Here is a 23,176-nt window from a genome sequence, read left to right on the forward strand (position 1 = left end):
GCATACCTAAAAATAGTTAAGAGTGGGACATGGCGGAACAGAGGCCAAGGCAGGAGGATTGTTCAAGCCCAGGATTTCGGGGCTGCAGGGATATATAATTATACCGATGCACTTTAGGATGGGCAACAAAGTAAGATTCCATCATCTCAAAAAAAAATAAAAAAAAAAAAAAAAAAAAAAAATTAGCCCGGCGAGGTGTTGTGCACCTGTAGTCCCAACTACTTGGAAGGCTGAGGCAGGAGGATCACTTGAGCCCAGAAGTTCAGAGATTACAGTGAGCTATAATTATGCTACTGTACTCCAGTTTGGACAAAAGAGCAAGATCTTGTCTCAAAAAAGGAAAAGAAAAATAGAGATAAAGTGAAGGGGCAAAGTTAATAGTAAAAAGTATATGGATGTTCACTGTATCACTCATCTTTTCTATATGTAAGGAGTTTTTGGAAATATACAAAAGGAGAAAATTGAAGGGCTCTGTAACATTTTAGACAACCAGGACGCTTTTTGTTACAGCAAATGTAAAAGAAAACATCTATGGGCTGATGACTTAGATTGCCATCAAGTACCTAAATGTTGCTTATAAATGGCAATTCTAAAATATTATGCCAGAATCAAAACAATCAGTTTTGAAGGCAAGCTTTAGTTTGCAAATGAACAAGTGATATTAATGATATTATCATATTAATAAAGTGATAAATTATAAAATGTCTTTTTAGTTCTTCACTCTTTCCTGCATTAACCACCGCTACTTCTCTAATTCATATTGATGTGTACTTTTGTCCTGCCAGAAAAATTACAGTAGTCCCCACTTATCTGTGGTTTTTGCTTTCTACAATCTCAGTTACCCACAGTAAACCTCAGTCCAAAAATATTAAATGGAAAATTATAGGAATAAACAATTCATAAGTTTTAAGTTGAGTTCTGTTCTGAGTAGCATGATAAAATCTCGGGTTGTCCTACTAAGGCACACCCTGGTATATGTTACCCACTTATTAGTAGCCATTTCTACCCTGGTATATGCTACCCATTTGGTAGCCGTTTCATTATCAGATTGAAAAATATATATACTATATAGCAGCAGACCCCAACCTTTTTGGCATCAGGAACTGGTTTCATGGAAGATAGTTTATCCATGGAGGGGCAGGGGGTATCAGCAGGCATTAGATGCTCATAAGGAACACACAACCTGAATCCCTCACATGCACAGTTCATTAGATTCTTGAGAATCTAATGCCACCACTGGTCTGACAGAAAATGGAGCTCCTCTTGCCCACCACTCACCTCCTGCTGTGTGGCCTGGTTCCTAACAGGCCACAGACTAGTACTAGTCCATGTCCCAGGGGTCAGGGAACCCTGCTATATAGAGTTTGATACCACCCACAGTTTCAGGCATTCACTGGGAATTTTAAAACCTATTGCTCACAGATGGGGTCGTACTGGTATTCACACAGTAAGCATTCACTAAATATTTTTAAATAGAAATATTTCTGCGTCTACATCACTCTAAATATAAATGTACAACTAAATCATATGAAAGTATGTACAATTACCTTATCTGTTAATTTAATTAATTCATTTATTTGATTTAGGATAACTTTTAAAATTAAGTCAACCTGGAGAGCCCAATGAGAAGCAGTATTGCTCAAAATCTATAGAAACAACTTATGCATCGGAAAGGACAATAAATATTGTAAAGTTTTAACATACTGCAAAAGAATATTACTCCTGCTATGTTGTACTATGCCCACCACCAGGTTCTCACTACGAGACTCTTCAGGTACTTGAGCAGACCCAAAAGTGCTACTTGAGGAAAATTCTTGCTGTGTCTCTACGTACTCCTAAGCCTGGAATAAATTTAAGGACAGAGGTGGGAGTGCCCTCAGTCTAGGCAAGAATACAACTCAGTCAAGAACTGATTGTTCCTCATCTCTTAGCAACAGCCTGGATGTAACAACTGTTATTTAAAGGAGATAGTTTAAGGGACTTGTTAGCCTTTTCTTAGATCTCTGCCTGTATCCTTTCACCATGAAATCTACATACCTGGCAAACATTAGTTTAGCTACTTATAGAAATGCCTTCTTCCACTAAGTTAGTTATCATTCAATATTCTTTTTCTTATCTGGTCTCTACTAAAAATGGCAATGTGAACAATGCCTCTGAATTTTCTGTAATACTTGTATTGAAGATGATTTTCAGATTTGTAAAGTAAATTACTCCCTCATATATCAGAGCCCCAAAAAACAATTGTAATTACCAATACAATAGTGAATTTCTTTTTTTAGCAGAAAATAATAACAATATACCTCTTAAGAGTCAGGTAACCCAGAATATTCTCAGCCAGGGTTTTAGTTTTGGAAATAATTATCTACATTTCATTTTAAACACATATGCACACATATATATAAAATATATATATATTTATATATACACACACACATACACATACATACATATAAAATATTCATGTCATTTCTATATTATATATACATTATATCATGTCATTTTATATATACATAAAATTTATATATAATATGTATAATATTTGTGTATGTTATATAATATGTACATATATAGCCTATATATGTATATTTATAAAATGTATTTATATCACAAATATATGTACAATATATAAAATACAAGTGGTTACATGACATGAATCTTTTATTTTAAATATTTTTTCATAATTTTAGGAAGCAAGTGTTCTAACAAATCTTGTACAAACCACTGGCTTCAACACAACTTACTAATTATATATCCACATACGGTCCAAAGTTACCTGCCATATTATGTGGAAAATTCTTGGAACTCTTTCTAAATGATTAAAATTTGTTAAAGAAAAATAATAATGTACATTTTCTGGACATGCTAAGTTACATATAATTTATTTAAGCAGTAAAATGGCCTATAATCTGGGAATTATTACAATACCCATTTCACAAATGAAGAAATTAAGGCATGAAGTATTTATATAACTTGTAAAAAGATCACATAACTAATAAAAGGTAGAGCTATAAAATAAATTTAAGCAGTCTGACTCTAAAGCCCACCTGTAACCACCAAGTGAGATGGCTTCTCCTTAGTGAAGTACCAAGAAAGTATCAGAAGCCTCAGACATATCTACATGTGGAACAACACTTTAAAGATCATAACTTAAAAACAGATTCATGGATCACTTCTGTGTATACATCTATAACCCACACTAATATACATTAATCTAGCAGAAAAACTGAAAAAATCCAGTGGCCTGCAACCAAGAGGTTCATTTTCATTTCAAGTGCCTTATTACTCCATGAATCTGCAATCATATTACCAGTCACATTATTTTATTATCATTACTAATTGACTTTTTTTACTCAAAATGGCCAACCCTTCCTGCTACCCAATAAAATTAGTACGTTATGGCTAAAAATTAGATTACAGGGTTAATATCATATTAATTATACTATTATTTATCAATCCATCACAAACTTTTTCATATCAATATTACCATATGAGATGTGAACACCAAAATACTTAAAAATTATTATACTGTAAAGAGGCTTTCTGTCCACTGAGCTAGGAAAAACTATTCAGAAAAACTCTGAGCAAAGATACTACCTGTCTGTAAAGATAATATTTCAATAGATGGCTCACTATAAAGGACTTAAGCAAGAGATACTGAAGAAATATTACATAGTTACACTTCTCCAAGTGAGGACTTTCTATCTATATGTGTGACGGAAGTCAGTATATGTCAAAAACAGTCCCAAGTAGCCATCACAGAGAAACCTTTTACATAAGTATTCATATATCTGGATATCCACCACCTAAGCATGTCACCTTGTGCCATGAATGGATTAATTCATTTAGAAGAGAAAAAACAGAGGTTTATATCACAATCTTTGTATGTCATTCATATTGTCTGCATTTTCAATATTTACTCAGCATCTAAAATAATGCTTGGCATAATAGAGATTTAAAATATATTGTTGAATTAATAAAGACATTTCTGCCACTAAAATAAATAATAGATTATAAGGTTATGGAAGTACTTTATTATCTAGAACAATACATAGTGTGATGACTAGAAGTGATGGTTAGGGTTAGTCTGTCTGAGTTTGTATAATAAGTTGCTCTACTACTTATTACCTGCGATAAATAAGGCAACTCTTTCACTATGTTTCATTTTCATTTGTGAAATGGGGATAAAAAAATAAGATTATTGTGAGACTAGAGTAAAATAATGCATATAAAGCAATTTATAACAGAGTCTGGCACATAATAAGTACATACTGAATGTTAGCTCTATCTTTATATCTATCTCTTCTATAAGTATATCTCCATATGTGTAGTGAAAGTTTGGATCACATCTTGTGGGTCAATTTAAGAAACTGTGTGTAGCATCAGCTGGGATACAGAAGCTGAAGGTATTCTTACCAACCACAAACGTCTTTAAAACTCAGTGGAGATGTTCAAGGTACACATAGTGACATTTGAAAAAAGTAAGTCTAATTTGCCCATTTCAAACATATAATCTCTAGAATAATTTATGCAACCCATAAATGAACATTTTCCTTTCCACTGTAACTCCATGGAAGTTTGGAGAAAGTGACAGTACGTATCAGGTAAATAATATGCGCAACTATTCAAGTGAGTGTTACTACTACGGCCTTTTAAAAAGTGATAAAATTTCATCTTCTTGTTAAGCTAAGAAGAAATACAGCTAATAAAAACTTAAATATTTCTGACTCATTGCTATCCTACTGAGCTGTGAACTACTAGAATATAGATAAAGAAGTTTTCATCTTCCTTCATCCACAGAAAGATATAAAGCAGCATCATCCAATAGAAATATATTGATGTCCAATAGAAATATACATGAAAGCCACAAATATGAGTGACTCATATAATATTAAATTTTTATGTCCATTTTTAAATAAAGTCATATCACTTCTTTTTACTTTCATGTGGCTACACAGCAAAAACTTCAAAAGAAACAGGTGAAAATAATTGTAATAATACATTGCATTTATGCCTATACATCCAAATGTCATGTCAATATATAATCACCATTTTAAAATTTAGTAAGATATTTTACATTCTTTCTTTCAACATAAGTCTTTGAAATCCAGTGTGTATTTTATACTTGCAGCACATCTCCATACAGATTAGTCACATTTCAGGTCCTCAATAATGACATGTGAGTAGTAGCTACAAAATTGGAAAGAAGTATAAATATAGAGGAATTCTGAAACTATTTCTTTATACTTTCCCAAGTCACATACTTCATCAAGAGCTGAAAAGGTCTCAATAAATATTTGGCAATTTATACAACCTAGACAAATAACTAAGCTAACACATTCTAACAGCTCAATTTTCCTAATATTTAAAAACGTAAAATATATTTTGGCTAAAGAAAATACAATAGGTAAAATTATTACTTAGTCAAAAAATTTTTCCTACTACATGCTAAGGAACAGTCTATAACAGCCTTTACCAACTATTCTACAAATTTAAAAGTCTCTAGCATATAATATTTACCAATATTTTTCTATTGAGCATTTTGGGATTTTTTTCCTCACCTTTAAATAAAGTGGGCCAAATAATTAGATTTCCCTATAGTTTACTATCTATAGCATTATTTTCCTTTACTGAACTAGTGATGAAGCTGTACTGCTCTGATTTAATACTATAAATTCAGAACAAATGGGGAAGCATAAAATTCAGAAGTGCTTCTGGACCATTAACTTCCATGCTAATTTGACATGCACCATAGTATTCAGGAAACAGACCTAGGAATATAACCTATTCCTAAAGCAAACAGTATTTTATCTCATAACCATCTGGGGTTCTCATCCTAAGGGCCACTTGCTTAGCGTTGTCTGGCATCATTTAATATCCTGAGGTATAGCAGTAAGACCTACTTTATTAGTGAAACCTATTCTGCTAGGATAAGAAGACTGACATAGAAGAGATTATGGAGGGAACAAAATTTTGGCTGAGGTCCTTGTTTTCACTATTCAGCTGAAGAAAATCATTGGTTACACACACATGCAAAACCCTATGGTTTTTCTAAGGTACCAATAAAAGTGATACCATTCATAACGTGGACAGTGGTCTCTTTCATATATCGCCTATAGTTGCAAACTTAAGTGCCAAGCAGATGGTTGAAATCTGTTTTGTATAAAATGTGTGCTTTTTTTTCCAACTGTGTTCTTTGTATTCATATTCAGCCTAGGTTTTAGCCATCAAAACACTGGCACTATGTCGATCATTAGCAGCATTTTAGACAACTGGCAACTAAGGTATTCACTGTTCTCCACAAAATGTTCAGCTAATATTTCCCAGATGTATAATTAAGGCAAAAGATCATCTTCTTAAATTGGTATCAGCACTTTGAATGGCTTCTGGCTTTCAACAGATTATATCAGTAAAAAATTTTATATCAAAACTAAGGGTTCTGTTTCTTGGGTGATTTTGCTTGCTTGTTATATAGTTGCCCATAAAAAGAAATCTATTTTCTCAAGCCTCTACCTAAAGAATATGAAGCTAATGCAAAACCTCTTATGTTGTTTTTACTATGAAAATCTATAATGTACTGGATTTGTATAGATAATACTTTATAATTTAATATTTTCTAGTTTTCAAAATATTTGTACAAATAATACTTTAAGAATCAATTGTGTATATAGCCTGGTATGTTACCAGAAAATCACTATTTTTAGTTGCTCAACAATTTCTTCTATAAAATGATTTACTGTTGAGATTATGCACAAATAAATGAACTTTAATTTGCACAGCTTAAAGCACAGAACATGCTAAATCAGCAATTTCATTATTTAAATACTTGATATATTGACACTTGCAAAAACAACTATTAGCGTATCTGATAGCTTACATATAAAATAACAAGAGATAAGTTTTTAGTAGTAAGCAGTCAGGGGAAACTATAGTTGCATTGCTGTTATTTAAGTACAAGTTACCTGGGATCAATAATTATAAATACATTGAAAACAATAATTTTATTAACTATAAAACTAAGATATAAGTCAACCAAATTCTTACAGATATTATTTTATATGTTAAGGTAATTTTCAAATATCTATTTTGTTATCAACTAAAAATAATTCTTGTTAAAATGTTGATAATTTTACATTCGCCAAAAATTAAACATAGTTTTAAAAATCTGAAACCAGTGCTTTACATTCAGAGATATCCAAATATTTTTATAAATTTCCATAAGTTTAAGCTGGCTCATTAGCACTGAGTGATAAATAATTTTATACTTATTTTTATGTCCATTTCATAGATGCATGGCTGAAACCCAAAGAATTTAAGTGACTTATATATCACAAAGTTTTAATTCTTGATTTAGAAACTGCAGGAACATATGCCAACTTTGTATATAGCTAAATGCTGGATTATAAAATATATTAGCAGTAAGTTGCCCAACTGGATAATTTCCAGATTTTCTTTCTGGTTTAACAGTAGGATATTTACACATTTCTCTCTGGTCCTAGTTCTAAACATAGTTCTAGTTCAGTAAGGTTTTCTCTCTCTCTTTCTTTCCAACCTTTATAGCTCTGCAAGGAGAACAAGAGAATAATACCTATTCTTTATTCCTAATTAGAAGTTGCAAGAATAGAATTTAAAACTTTATGACTATGTAAATAATTAATTTTAACACAAAATTTCCACTTTATTTCTAACATATGAATTTATATTTTAAACTTGAACTAATTTGTACAAAGATTTCATGATACCATCGACATTTTTTCTAAGTAGTGATAATATGAAAGGTCCTTAGATATGTAGTCAAAGACTATATTGCTGATGGTATAACTACACTTTATTTTTTCGAACAGTGCAGTAAAAAAAAAAACCATGCTATCTGCCAAATGTAAGATATTAACAATATGTGATGCTTGTCCTCTCAGATAGTATAGCTTTTTAAAATGTATCTTTCATTGGTTTTTGCTCTACTCTCTTGCCTCATAAGATTTAAAATTCATTTTATTCAAATTGCTAACCAGTCACTACAGTGTAATGCATATCAAGTGGGCTGGACTGATGCTAATTCTAATAGTTATTTAATTTATTTTGAGGAACACTCAAAATCTTTTTGGACTATTTGTTTATTATCTTAGTTGATCTTGCTACTTTCCAGCCTATGACTCTATTTATACGTATAAAGATTTATACTGTCCATAGCCTCTATTTATACATATAAAGATGTATACTGTCCATAGCCCTCTGCTGTCTTATCTTTCTGTTTTTCTTTTATCTTATTCTTATAAATAAACTTTTAGGTCTTTGACCTAAAGTGCCTCTCTCATGCTTTTCATATTTGTCTACAGTACCTTGTTCAGTAATTCATATACAACATATTCTACAGTATTTGTAATTGTTAAGGATGGAGATCTTATGTCTAAGAGTTTTAAGCACATACAATGTGAATCTTATATTCTGAAACACTTCAAATAGCTCAGAGCAAACCTGGGCACTTAAACCTAAGTAAGAATTACACATAATACTTATATTGAAACTCCTAAGGTATACCATGTTTGCTTGCTCCTATACAATGACACCTAAATGCCAGGTAAACTGAAGTGATTCTATATGTAAAGGCCGGTTATATGAGATAATCTTCAAACAGTTGCATTAATGCAAGAATTGTGACCACTAGAGTTAGAAGCTGGAGATCTTCAAATGATGTTCAAAGTGATAAAATTTTAGAGTAAACAGATATCAGAAAATTATCCAGCCTATCTTATTTTTCAGTTGTACACACTAAACAACAAAGAGGTCTCAGTTTGTAAAGAAGAAATAGAACTTGAGAGATTAATATCCAGCTAATAGTACTTTCGACTCTGTTATACACTTCCAAAAAATGTTAGTGAAGATACTGGCAAACATAAAGCTTAACCAGAAAGAGGAAATTATTTTATTCTTTAAAAGAAATACTCAAAATCCACAAAAACTTCATTTGGCATATGCTTTAAGCCTGTAATACTCAACTTTCTTATTATCTCAGCTTCTAATTTCAAATATCTCCAAATGTTATTCAAGCATACCTTGATTCACTCAACTTCTTCAATTGAAATTTTCTATTAACTATGCACCACAATACCACCTTCAGGTTTTTATGCTGGAATACTATTATATGCCACTGTAGCACATCCTAGGATTTTGTGTTGCAAATTAAAAAATAGAAATTAACTTTGTTTGTATTTCTATTAAATATTTTTTCCTTTCAGGATTTTCTGCCAAAACTGCAGCTTCAGAATCTGGCAAGATTTATTCAAAAGATCAATTTCTCTATAAGTGAAAAAGTTTCTCCTGAATTCGTAACTTTTGTATGTGTATGTATGTATAACTATTACAGTCTCTAAAATAATCCTTCACAAAACTGGTAGTCACTAATTTACTTTTAATTTACTAATAAAAGTCCAAATATGTTACTCTTTCATTTTGGTTCTGTAAATTGCTATCAGGCTCTATCTATATGCTTTTATTTCTCTAGTAGAATTCATTTAAATTATTAAATATTCTTAAACTGCTCATAAGTCAAATTAGATCCATTTTATATTTTCAACATGTTAATATTTTTAGAGATAATTATACCACTAATATTTATATTTCATAATCCATAGGGTCCCCAAAACAATACCTTTTTCTCTATTTCCCAAATTCTAGCTATGTTTAGGACTGGAAGGAAATAGAAATTCTATCTTCAGAAATAGCGTTCATTTTTATCTTTCTTTTTCCATTCCAAGGTGTTTTGTCTGATTATTGGTACTGTGGATATTGCATTAAAGTTTTCTTTACATCCTTGATGATACTTTGAGAGAGATGACAAAGAATCTGAATCTGATATTGTATATGATGATAGAACTAGTGAATGAATCAGAAATTGTATAGTTTGAGCACCAACTCATTTCTTTCTAATCTAAATAATGGGAATACCATACATCATTCTAGCAAATCTTCAACACAGATCTGCTATAGTACAAATAAGTAAAAAGAAAGGAAATATTAACCTTAATTTTATGTGACATCTTCCTGCAACCTCTTTTCAAACATATTATGAAACTCAATAGTAAATTTTAAAAAGGAGGGAAAAAACAAAAGGACACCAGGAGAGGAGTTAAAAAAACAGTCTTTGGACTTTGTAAACTATTACCCAATAAACTCTGGCCCAGGGTAAATAATGCACCCCCCCAAAAAAAGCATTGTAGGCAAACAAATAATACTTCAGCTCTACAATTAGTATAAAAATGTCTTAGAACATTGTCAAGCAACCTATATTAACTGTGAATAAAAAATTAATACCATAAAAAGTATTACTTTTTTCATTTTCTGTTATCTTATATGAAGGCATATTTCTCATTTTCAATGTTGTGTTTCTTTTTTCATTAGGATGCTCTTTTATTAGATAAATGTAAAATTGTTTAAAATTACATGTTGAAGATCACATGTTAAAGTTCTACAACCAGTATTTAAACAACCTAGCCCTTTGGTATCTTAATCTCCAATTAATACAGAAACAGAAAACAAAGCCAAAATCAGTTCTAAAGCAAACACTGAATACATTTTGATAAATATGGAATAAAAATATGCCAAGAAAACAGGATTTAGGTCTCCCTCTTCTTTTACTACCACATTCAGAAATTAACAACAGGCAACACAGGCTAACTTTTCCCCATCTTTTCTCAATAATGTTCTGAAGCCCTAAATAAGAGGTCACATCCTTTATGAAATTGCTACTGAGTGTCCCAACTATTTTAACTCTCTTACACTGTCAATATCAAAACCGTATAACATTAGCCTTTTTTTATTTTTCTTTGCTATGGACAGTGAATTCAATTTCTTCATATTACTTTTATTCTCAAAGCACCTGATTCTTAGGTTTCAACGTGACACCAATAATTGGAATGGGTGGGTGAGGCAATTGTACACAGAACATAAAGCCTATGCATCTCCATGAAGAGAAATATTAAAGCAGAGCCACACATACATTTTTAAGAAAGATCATATCTTCTGTTTTTTAACATTTTCTTTTCTAAAACACACTTTCTTTCAAAGATGTGAAGAGCAGAAATAGAAACGCTGTTACATATGAAAGTTTCAACGGATTTGCTGCCAGCAGCTTTTCTTTATAGTGTTCCTCTTACCTACACTATGTGTTGGCACTGGCAGGTAGCCCTAATTCGTTAGTAGCCAAATTATTTTTGTCCCTGAAGTACGAGAAATCTCCATAGCACATGAATGAGACATGGTTTACTAGTTTACACACATTTTTATAACTCCAAGAAACCAAAACTCATTCACAAATGCTTTCATTTCAGCAAATAGAAGGGCCACATAATACCAGAGATACCCACTTTGAATTCCTGTTCCCCATTGTCCATGAGAAAACGAAGAGAAAAAAAATCTTTCTAACTTCAATAAAGAACTTTGATCCTTAATGCAAGAAAAATAAACAGCTTTCTGTTCACCACACTCCACATTTCATTTAAGTCAAAACATTTCAATACAAGGCATTAAAAAAAAATGTCATTTAGTAATAAACTTAAATGTCTCCAGTTAAAAATTCACGAAGGCATGGTAGGTTTAGATAATGTAGTTTACAATAACTAGCATCCTCATAGTGTATGATCACCAGCTACGCTGACACACTGCCGCACCGCCTTCACTAAGTTATAGAGAAAAATAGTAAGAAGAAATAAGCAACACAGAAATAAACACAAAACACAAATGATGAGTCAATTACAGCAGAAAAAATATGATTTTAAGGCAAAACAAAAGAAAATGTATTAACACTCAAGAGCCAAGTGACTACAATGTTACTTAGATAAAAGAAAAAGAGATTTGTAATACAATGAGCCGAGTTTAGGTTTGAATTGATTTAAGGTTTGACACTGATGTCAAATGTCTATGAACATCCACAAGCTTTTGTTTTTAATTTTCCTTCTGTCATGGTTTATGGGCAAAAAGTCCTTAAACTACCTTGTAATAGATTAATTACTTTCAAGCTGGGTGACAAAAGGGCATAATGACCGGAAAATGATACAAAAGAAACAGAAAACGCATGTTAACAAGTTTATCAACAAACCTGGGTAATTCTCATGAAGTACAGATTAAGGTTCAGTGGTTCCAAACTGGCAGCATTCAAATTGGGTTCATATTTGGGTTTTTTGTTTTGTTTGTTTTTTTAAACCACCTGTCCTAAAACGACATTGTTTATGCTAATTATCTTTGTTTATGCCACAATTCTGTTTGTTTACTACATTCTTTTAAAATACCATATCCCTATAAACAGTTCTCACCAGAATTCTTCTAAATCTTGTTTCGGTCTGGTCCTTCTCGGCAGCCCACTGAGCAGAATGCAGCTCTACAATGAAGGCGCAAGAGCTGGGAACAACTTTGAGTCTCTGACTCCTCAGGCTGGCAAAGGCAGGGAGTACTGCTGAGGTTTTACTCTTAGGCTCCAAGGGAAAAGGATACTGAATGTGGAGAAATGCAACACCCCCCTATTGGACAAGCAGAACCATACGCCACAGTATCTCCAGAGGAGATGTATGAACTCTCAAATAGTAAGTAAAGAAAAGAATAGATAATACTAAAGGAAAGGAAGAACAGCTTTCAAACTGCAGGAGAAAGCACAGGGGTCAGAATGAATAAAAAACTCTTCTCCTGAACCATTATCAGTCCCTGATTAAAATGAAGGAATATGAGGCATTCTCCTAAAAAATGTCCAAATTTAAATTGTTTCCTGCTCTAGCAATATCACTTAATCCTATGCATCTATACATCTATACATATTTTACATTTAATATAAATGAGAGTGCTATCAATCAAGGAATAGGAAATAAGAACAGAATGAATGAAAAAAGAAACATTTTGCTATGTTTTAGTGCATTTCTTGTTCAACAAAATTTTTTCACTAGGAAGAAGATCTTTAATGTTTTGGTAATTCTTTGAACATATTTTTATCAGACTGCCATCATCTGAATCAAAGACCTGGCATATTGGAACTATAAGTGAGTTAGTACAAGATGAAAACTTAGATTGGTTTATTTCCCATGCTGTTGGTTAACCTCACTGAAATTATAAATAAATAACAAATTATTAAAGAAAACAAAATCCATCAGTTATACTTATTTAACTAATCTATTAAAAAGGAAGGTATTTAGCCTACATAATGCACATCTGCATTATACAATATACTCATTAGGTAACTGAAAATTGATAGGGGAAAGAATAGACAATAAAAATCAGACTTTATCCATGAATGTAATTTTGCTTTCTAAATGTATTATGAATGTAATCCATATGAAATAGCTTCCAACTCTATGCAGGAGGAATGTGTTTAAGGATTAGGATAGTTCTTATTATTTGCCTCTCATGTATGATGCATACACAAAGTTTAGTTAAAAGCTTCCTAAGAACAGGCAAATACTTTTACATATACTTATTATAACTGGGAAACATAAGATAAGAGCACATCAACATATGAAGAAATCAAAATATCAACAGATTTCTATATCAATCAAACCTGCAAAACACTAAGCAGTACACAATGCTACCTGATATTTAACCCTTAATTGTTCTTGGTAATTGGGCAAGTCTCCAGTCAAATCTTCAGGACAGTACTCTAGTGTGAGTGTGACAGAAATATGGTTTATGAACTGCTTCATGCAAGCTGTATTCTAAACCAATGTCTTAGCTCTGTTAGTTTGCATATTTTTCAGATGGTAATTAGTCTGTAATCAGTTGTAGGCACCTTTTCCTCTATAAAGGTAAATGAAAAATAAATGAAATGATCAAAGGTTGATATCAGATAATCCTAAAAACATAATATCAAACTTACAGGTTGGCAATTGCCATTAGGTGACAGAATGCGAACAGGTAACTTTACTTTCATTCACACCTAGAAGATGCCTACTAACCTGAATGTACTTATCACTCATGAGCACGATGGTTTTTTTTTTTAAGTTTCTAATTAAGTTAAATAAATCTATCTGTGTAATAAATATTTTATTACTATGGTCACAATGTCAGAGATATTCTTGCTAGGCTCTAGTTTTTCATGGGCATTTTACAAATTAGTTTGTCACAGTACCTGATGCATATTTTTCTTCAGAAAACACTTAAAGGTTTTCTAATGAGAAAAAATTATTTATTTAGTGAGTATGGCCAGAAAGAAATTTTATGGGAATATAAAGTAAATAAGTTGAGTTAATTTAATTGCAGAAGGTTTAACTCTTGAAGTGGTCCCTTCAGCATCTAGAAAATATGCTATCTGCTGCCTGCACCAATTTGAGAGAAGCAAATAGGTGATACTATAACCTTAATTTGCATCATCACACTACCTTTAATCCCAACTTTTTTTCCTTTCTAGACATTATCAGACTGTCTTCTTAAGCAATCATCTTATACTTGCTATTTGATTAAGTCTCTAACATAAAGCAATTAGAAAGTGTAACAAGTAGGTTAGTCATAAGCTATTACATTACAATCAAGTAGGACAAATATAAAGGAAATAAAATACAGTATTACTGATAAACTACCAAAACTGGCTATTTCATTCATCATAAACAAATATTGAAATTTAAAGCAAATACTTTAAATATTTTAATTCTAGAAATATTAATAGTTGGTGACATTCTCAAACAAAAAGCTCAAGTCACAATTTTTCATTATTAACCTTCAGTTAAAGATATAAATTCATTGACTTATTTAAAAATAATTTTAGGAGCTTTCAACCATTCAGTCTAATGATGCTATTACTAAAATTAACCCATGTTGCCAGTTATGCTTCCTCTAAACAATAAGATATAAAAGACTTGTCTAACAAATAATTCTTTAAAGTGCACTTTGGCTATTTGCCTCCCACCTGAGTTTCTATTTTCCAGTAGTCATAACCAGCACAAAGTGCTTGAAAATAAAAATCAAAGATTTCAAGTTCTTTACTTGTTAGAAACACTGTTCTATTTGCTCTACCTCCTGCACATTTTAACAGACAATGAAATTGTTACTACTTCTTAACTATTTAACAACCGTTTATTAGTCTGAGCGTATTGACAATGTTCATTTATAGGGATGATAACACAGACATACAAATCAAAAACCACATTTTGGTCCTTATATTTAAGTTCTGAATATTCCTTAAGGTTCAAATAGTCTACAGGTTGGAAAGAATAATAAAAAATAGACAAGACTCTACCAATGAAATTAGAAAAAAAATCACATAAAACTTTTACAACCTATGAACCATAAGCAACTTATATCCTTTAGACAAAAGTTTTTCTATCTCATAATGGAATTTAGAGGTCTTCTTTTTAGATTTGTAAGTTTGAGTGAAAAACTCATCTATGGCAGGTGAACAAATAGAATGAAAATTAAGAGTCAATAGAAATAGCCTACTTATTCAATGAAAGTTTCAAATAAGTAAAAAGCAAAAAAACAAAAAAATCTGTTTATGCATGGTAGTGTAGTTACATCACGTTTATCTCCTTTAGAAAATATAAATATTCAATATTGTGTCTGCATGATATACTCTACCATGCATGAGTGACTACAGATACACTCACCCATACAAATTCAATGTAAACAAATAGTAACGATTTACTGAGGTTTCTGTATGTACTACCAATTACAACCACAGGGGAAATTATTAAGAAATTTTATATTCTATAACATTTTTCAAAATTATTTTAGTTTCTGACATTTCTAAAAATGATGTCCATACCAACAACCCTATTGATTATTACTTGCTTATTTAATTAGCCAGTTAGAAAAGCATGCCTCAGGGTGACAAAAAAAAAAAAAAAGAAATTCCTACTAGGAAGAAAAAAAATGTTAAGAGATTTGAGCATTAGAATAGGAAATGGAAAAGTTTAGTTTAAAAAGAGATAATTGAAAAAATACAAATAAAGTTCACAGCAGGAAGCTTGCCTATATAGAGAAATAGGCTACAGCCTGTTAATATGTAACTACCTTTTTATAAATACAATCTGTTAACAGGCTTACAAATCAGACTCAGAGTTTTATTTTCAAGAAATATAATTAGAATTAAAGAATATTATCATTTAAGTGCCACTCTGCGCATGCTAGACTGTTACCAAACCACTACATTAGGCAACAGTATGAATAACTTTAATACCTACATATAAAATGAGGTTACATTTGCAAACAAAAGCTAACTAATTAAAGAGTTAATATATGGAACTTTGAAAAAATTAATTCAAAAGTGTTAAGAAAGCTCATGTATTCACTAGAATCATCTGGTAAGAATGCACTTTAATTTTGAAAAGATGAGGAAATGAAAGAAAGAAGACAGTATTAAAGTATACATGTTGGCTATTTTACTTTTTTCTCTGATCTAATTTGTGACCACATTCAAGCAGTATTTTATTCTCAATACTCTTTTTCTCTTCCATTGCTTCACTTCTAGAATGTTTTAATCTTTGTCCTTTCTTTTTTCGTCTTTTCATATCAAATTCAGTCGTTTGAGCGATGAACAGCTTGACTTAGCATATTTTTAACCAGCTGGTCTAGCACCTAGCTTGCATTGCATAGTCAGATACAACAAATGTTTATACAGAAGGTAGCTTTCATGAAAATGAAAAAAAGCCTGGGTATCATGCATCCTGGCTTTTTTTAGCTTTTTTTTTAATTCACCATACAGAATACAAAGTTTGAATTCTTTTTAATGGCAAACAAAATTCTATTTATAGTTCAAAAAAATGAACTTATGCTGGGATAAGAACTCAAATTTAAAAATTGCAATGTGTACTTATAGGAACATTAAGAGGGCTAAAATTCTTTCAAAGCCCTGCTTTACTCGCAACAACATCAAATAGAAGGATGTTGCACATACTTCTCCAAACAGGAACAACCTAATTACAAATACACTTATTTCCATCATAGCAAAAGGGAAAAATACAGTAAATAAAAATTCAATTAAAACACCGCAAAATTGGACACTAAAACTTAGAAAAGGAGCGGCCCCATTTCCCCCTTTTTCTCCTATTTTTTGACACCTTAAGAATAATCTACAAATATAGCTGTGATGTTAAATTGTCTTTGGGAGGAAAAAAAAAGACTGCTCTCTCATATCAACAAAAGGTCATGTGCTTTACTGAGCAGCTTCCAAAGTTTTACGGAAGGATCAAATAGGAACTTATAGACTCCCTTTAAACCACCACTAAAACCTTCTGTCACTCAGAAATTACATGAGACAGAGATGCTGAAAATGCTAACACTCTGCACAAAAGCATTTTTAAAAGGTGTAGAAGGGGAGAAAACAATCTATGAAAGAAGAAAGTAAAAGAGTGAATGGGAAAGAGAGGAGCAGCGAGTGGGGGAGAGATGCTTAATGTTCATTTAATTTCCTGTTATAGGACGTAACCTAAAAACATTAGCAGAAATCTCAGAGACTTTGCAAATCAGTTCAATTTGGTCCGGGCAACCACAACAAAAATCAGCTAAGAAGATTGAAGAAGCCCTAGCTAAAAGCTTCTCTAACAAATACGTTTGAGGGAGCATCTTCCAATGATTTAGAGACTACTATAAAATGGGAGAGTTGTACTTCAATATATTAGGGGGGAAAACTGTACTTACCTTTCAAACTCCTGAGGTAAATCAGGGTCAGTAAGCATGCTGGAAAAGCACAATTTCCCTTTGTCACAGCAGCCACCTATGATCGTCTCCAACTGAACCTGTCAAGTGAGTCCAAACCTTCTAAACCAATTGATTTTCTCTTCTCTCTTCTCTCTCTCTCTTCTCTCTCTCTCTCTCTCTCTCTCTCTCTCTCTCTCTCTCTCTCTCTCTCTCTCTGTCTGTCTCTCTCTTTCTCCCCCCCCTCCTTCCCCTCCTCTCCCTCTCCTAGGACTCCTTGACCAGTCTCTTAAAGGGGTAGCGCACTTCCAGCAGCGGGGTCTGGCCACCCCCCTCGCAGAGCCGCGCGCTCCGGCTGCAAGGCACTAGACAACCTCAGGGTGCCTGTCCTTTCCTTTTAATTCTCTCTTCTAGACATCACCGAATGTGAGAAGTCAACTCATTTAACACGTCTCTCGTACTCTCTCTTCTAAATAATAAAAGTCACACACACACACACACACACACACACACACACACACACACATACACACACACCAGTATGATTCTGTAAAATGCATTTGCTGCTGATTAAAAAACAAGACTGTACAATAACAGAACCCCAATTAAACTGAATTTATTAACTAATTAAGAAAAAAAGGTAAACGTTAGTAATAGCATTTTTACACAAAGAATTGTTATTCTTCTCATCCCTTTCTAGGCTCTCTCCGTGCGCACACGGAAACACACACGCACACACACACTCACACACTCACACACAACAATCAGGCATTGTTCTGAGGGAAGAAAAGCAACTTTGACAGATTGAAATATAGCAGAGGCCCCTTCAAGGAAACCTGTAAACAACTTGTCACTCACTCTGTCGGTCTCACTGTTAGCTGGTGCTTTCCACAAAGTGGTGCGAACGTCCTGGCAACCCAACCAAAGTTTCCTCAGCTCCAAACTCCATAAAACACGATGTGCGATGTGGAGGGGAATAGGTATCCACATGCCAGAATAACACACACGAGCAAACAAAAACCCCAACCCAAACCAAAAAACAGCAACAAAAAGATGGTACTAACAGACTGTCCTGTTTGGGATCGCTGGGGAGGTCAGGGGTAGGAAGCGCTCCCCTGGCTGGGGATCTCTTTAATTTCCTCTGCCCAGGCAGTCACAGATAACAAGGTGGACAAACTATGGCTTTACAGATCCTAAGCTGGCTGGCAAGGCACAGCCTCCATAGCAGTTCCAATTATCTAGATAAAAATCTGGCAGGCGAGGAAGGTAATCAGGTAATGTACCTTTGACATGAAATGACAGAGGCACATACACACACACAGAGAGACACTTACACAGACATGCATGCAGAGATGGTGGCTGCCCCGTGCACCGCAGCATCTGGTCAGGGAGTAAGCACACACTCACCAACAGGAGATAGTGTGCATTCTGCACACACGCACACACGCGCACACACACACACACACACACACACACACACACACACTCAGTCACTCACACACGCTCTCCACTCCTACTGGGAGGGTTCATTCTGCACAAAAGGCTACATTACAGAGCCCGCCCCAATAAGGGAAAGAGAGGAAAAAAAAGCCTTCCATTGTTGAGAGGGCAGGTCAGTTGATTAGATTTTCTGTGGAGAATTCCACGAGGAAATTCCCTTCAAAGCCGAAGTGATTAACTGGGGGCTATTCTGGAAATGGAGCAGACAATGGCTCAATAGTCTGTACAGCCAATGTCCAGGCTGGCACTGAACTCACTTAAAAAAAAAATAAAAGCCAGACTCCCTGTTCTTTTCCACACATTCCTCCCCACCAACCCCCTCCACTCCTTCCAACTTCCCCTCCCAATTCCTTTTATTTTGCAGCTGGACAACATTAAGGGCCTTTAAAACCACAAGGGTTGACCCCACAGCAGTTTGATTAGGTCCCACTTTTTTTTTTCTGGCGACAAGCAGACAGTAAGTTTACTTCTTTAGACATACACAATGACACATCATACACATATTTCAAACAGAAAAAATCAATTCTTAGCCTTCTCATAATATCAAATTTATTCTTCATTCAAAGCTTACAAATTTTTGACAAAGTTGATAATAACTTAATATTTAAATGTATCATTCATGAGATATTCGAAAAATATACATATATACATATATGTATGCACACACTACAAAATCATCGTGGAATAAGATTTCAACATGTCACTATGGAGTTAAGACACCAACAAAAACACAGAATTATGACCCACCCTGAAAAAGCTGTTAACAAGGGATGTGGCAAAAATGACTTGATGCTGACATGATTTTCATTTTCAGCAGTTGGGGAAAGGGGGAAGAATATTACTCACTGTTCTTTCTTGTAGTTAGCTTCAAATTATTTTTTATTATAGCAACAACCTATTCCTACATAGAAAGATGAGAAAATCATCGCATTTATTTTAAATATCTAATTTTTCAGCCCTTAAGGGACCTACAATCTAATATACTCTAATTGATAATGTATACAAATATTATACTTTTCTTCTATTGTTAATAGTGGTTGTGGGACTTGGGGTACAGTAACTGCATAGCTACATGCACTTTAAAAATATATGTATAGTTTTAATTTTCCTAATTAGGGAATCTTATTTTATCTATATCAATAGAGAAAAATGAAGGAGGATGGGAAAGTTACAGAGAGCCATGGGAGCTGGAGTCAGGAAGAGGAGGAGGCAGGGAGGAGAGGACGCAGGGAGAGCAGAAGAAGGAGACATAGTGGCAGCATAAAGATAGAAACAAAGATAATGGCCATAAGGCAGGATGCTGAGATCCGTATGGTCCCAGCTGCTGTCTTGCTACAGCTACTACCTCTGGTTGTTTTTCTGAAACTCTAATCCAGAAGGTCACCAGAGCAGGTAAGAAAGAGCATATGAGTGTTTAAGCCCAACTACAGAATAAAGAAAAGATGCTCAACTTAGAATCTTCCTTGTCTTTAGTTGTGTTTTTATTGGCACTTAATGTATGTATATATAAGGACACATATGCCAAATAAACACAAAGAACATATAAGAAAATGTTAAATGGTTTGATAGTTACTTTTAGATCTTAACATATTCTATAAACAACCCTGTAGACATTCAAAAACAAATTATTTCTTACACAATTATTTATGCTGAAGGAGTTGAAACAGACTAGAAACTAGACAGAACATCTGCCAAATATAATAACGATCATCCTAATAATGATAATTTGAACTAATGGAACTCTAGGCTTATAGAAATTTTGTTCGTATAGATTAGCTCATGGATCTTACATAGCGAAGGGAGGAGTAAGGACGTATATTGCTAATTTACCCAGTGTTCAACTTGGGCAAAAATAATTTAAAGTCATGTGACTGGTTATCAGCCCATTTGCAACTTGTTGTCAGATCCTCTGTCTACCTATTTCACTTGTGACACCATAATACAGAGTAAACTGTTCCTTCAGAATATACAGTTGAATGAAAATCTCAAGATGGGACTCAATTCTTAAAGTTACCTAAAAGATTTTCAGGTTATTGTTACTAAAAATTTAATTTTATAAAATCTTGTCACTAAGTAAGTACTGTATTTAACGATTGGAACAGAAATCTCAAAATGTACCTCTCTAGGCCATAAAAGTTTTAATTTGAATTCTATATTACAAATCAACATTTCTGCCAGATTTAAGAATATCAGCAAGCGAAGACAGTACCAAAATGTTTTGGTCAAATTTTGCTACTGATTATTTTATTAAATGATCAAAACTGATTCAATCAATCTAAGATTTAAAATTAAATTACTGCTACTTAAAAATCAACTTTTTAAAGTTTACATTAAATGTTTAAATATTAAATGTGTATTTGTGGCTAGCACCTGTGTTAAATAAACCTACATTATCAACTATCTGAAAAGCTTAAGACATTCACTTGATTATATATCTGATATTCTTTACATCAGAATTAACATCCCAATTTGATGTTTGCTAAGGTTTCATAATGTATGTGGATTGAGATGCACTTTGGCACTCACTTAATATTGATTAAATGCTTACCAATATGTTAAGTGCTATGCTTTTTACAGAATAATTTTCAAAAATTGAATTCTAGAATTAGACTAAATTTAAATTATATATATATATAAAACCAAATTTCAAATTAATTGTTTAGTATTCAAGCCTTCTAAGGTAAATATGGTAAGAAAAGTTAAAACCAAAATAAATAAGCAAATGACCAAAAAATAGTGATGAGAACTCAACTGAATAATATTTTAAATGTTGAGTAATATAAATATAGTCTACAAGCACAGATATACAAATACAAATACAAATGTATCTTCAGAGATGACCAAAGCACAAAATACAAAAGAAGCTTCAAAACCAGTTTTACATTTAATGAGTCTCTTTGACACTGCTGCAGCAGCATTCTGGAAAATTGAATGGACGTGAAAAAGTATGCTTTTTGAGTTCATTTTGTTTTCATTGCAAATATAAAAAAGAGACTCACAGAGGCTAAGGAAATATAAGAGATGCTAGAGAACACTGCTGGAAAATTCTCAAAGAGAATAACAAGAACTTTTAAGATCATGAACAAGTTATTTCCAAATTTAACCCCTTTTCAGGTACCATTCCAAAGCAAGCACTTCTACTATTACTCTCCTATTTTAAAAAGACATATTTTCATTCCCCTATTTTAGGATAGAATTGTTAAATTTCTATTTTAATAACAAATTGAAATATGCTGTCATAGGTAAAGACTACACTTTAATATTTGATAAGTATTCCTACCATTAAGCTGAAGTTCTCACACTTCATTGAAGTTGGGAGACTATTTTTGAGAAATAAAACTTCTAATACTATAACCACAATGAAATTAAAGCAGAACAGTATCAGACAATACTAACACTATATTGACTTAACACAAGAGACATTAAGAAAATGCCCATTTCCTGCACTGTTGTTTACTTTGTTACAAAAAAACACTTTAAAAAGAAGAAAAAATAACACTTTTTTAAATAAAAAGGACATTTCAACCAATGTACATCTGTGAGTCATTCACCAGATGCCTGGTGAACTCACTATTGACCTATCACATGAAGCTTAAAACTTTGACTTAGACTAGAGTTTTGTAACATTGAACTTCTTCAAAAAAAGGAAAAAAAATCTTAGACATTCAATAGCTTACCTTCTTTATTAAAGACCTAAAATTCAATCCTCCAGAATACATGTATGTCACGGAACTGGCATACAGGCACCTATAGTTCAAGACTTTTCTACTGTCATATTCTTTCTATTGTCAGTTGATCATCGAGAATATATAGTTGAATTGCTCAGATTGCATAGTTGAAGAACTATTGTTCTTCAGGAACACTTTTACCTTTGATACTCTAGTTATATACTTCTCTGAAAGAGAAGTATGTAATTACTTCCACTGTGATCTTATAATTTATGTCCTTCTTTAGAAAAACTTGAAATAATTTTAAAATAGCTTTTATTTTTTGATGGCTTTACATCTATATAATACATAATATATTATCTCATTTAATAGTTAAAACAATTATACCAAATATGTAGATTTACTAT

At 32.7% G+C, this 23,176-nt stretch overlaps 1 protein-coding gene across 1 annotated transcript in view; it reads right to left on the reverse strand.

Annotated features, from left to right (window-relative positions):
- Positions 1-19,069, reverse strand: part of LOC103255960 (transcription factor SOX-5-like) — a gene marked incomplete at its 3' end in the record, with an annotated part of 191,995 nt that extends 172,926 nt beyond the window's left edge. The window contains exons 1-2 of the mRNA XM_021710374.1: positions 19,009-19,069; positions 17,605-17,702 (exon numbers count right to left, since the gene is read on the reverse strand). Of these exons, the coding sequence (XP_021566049.1) occupies positions 17,605-17,642 (38 nt within the window). The remainder of the gene's footprint in view (positions 1-17,604; positions 17,703-19,008) is intronic.
- Between the last annotated feature and the right edge of the window lie 4,107 nt (positions 19,070-23,176).

Source organism: Carlito syrichta, unplaced genomic scaffold (genome assembly GCF_000164805.1).
Source record: "Carlito syrichta isolate Samal-C Ts95f unplaced genomic scaffold, Tarsius_syrichta-2.0.1 Scaffold288767, whole genome shotgun sequence".
Lineage (NCBI taxonomy): Eukaryota > Metazoa > Chordata > Mammalia > Primates > Tarsiidae > Carlito > Carlito syrichta.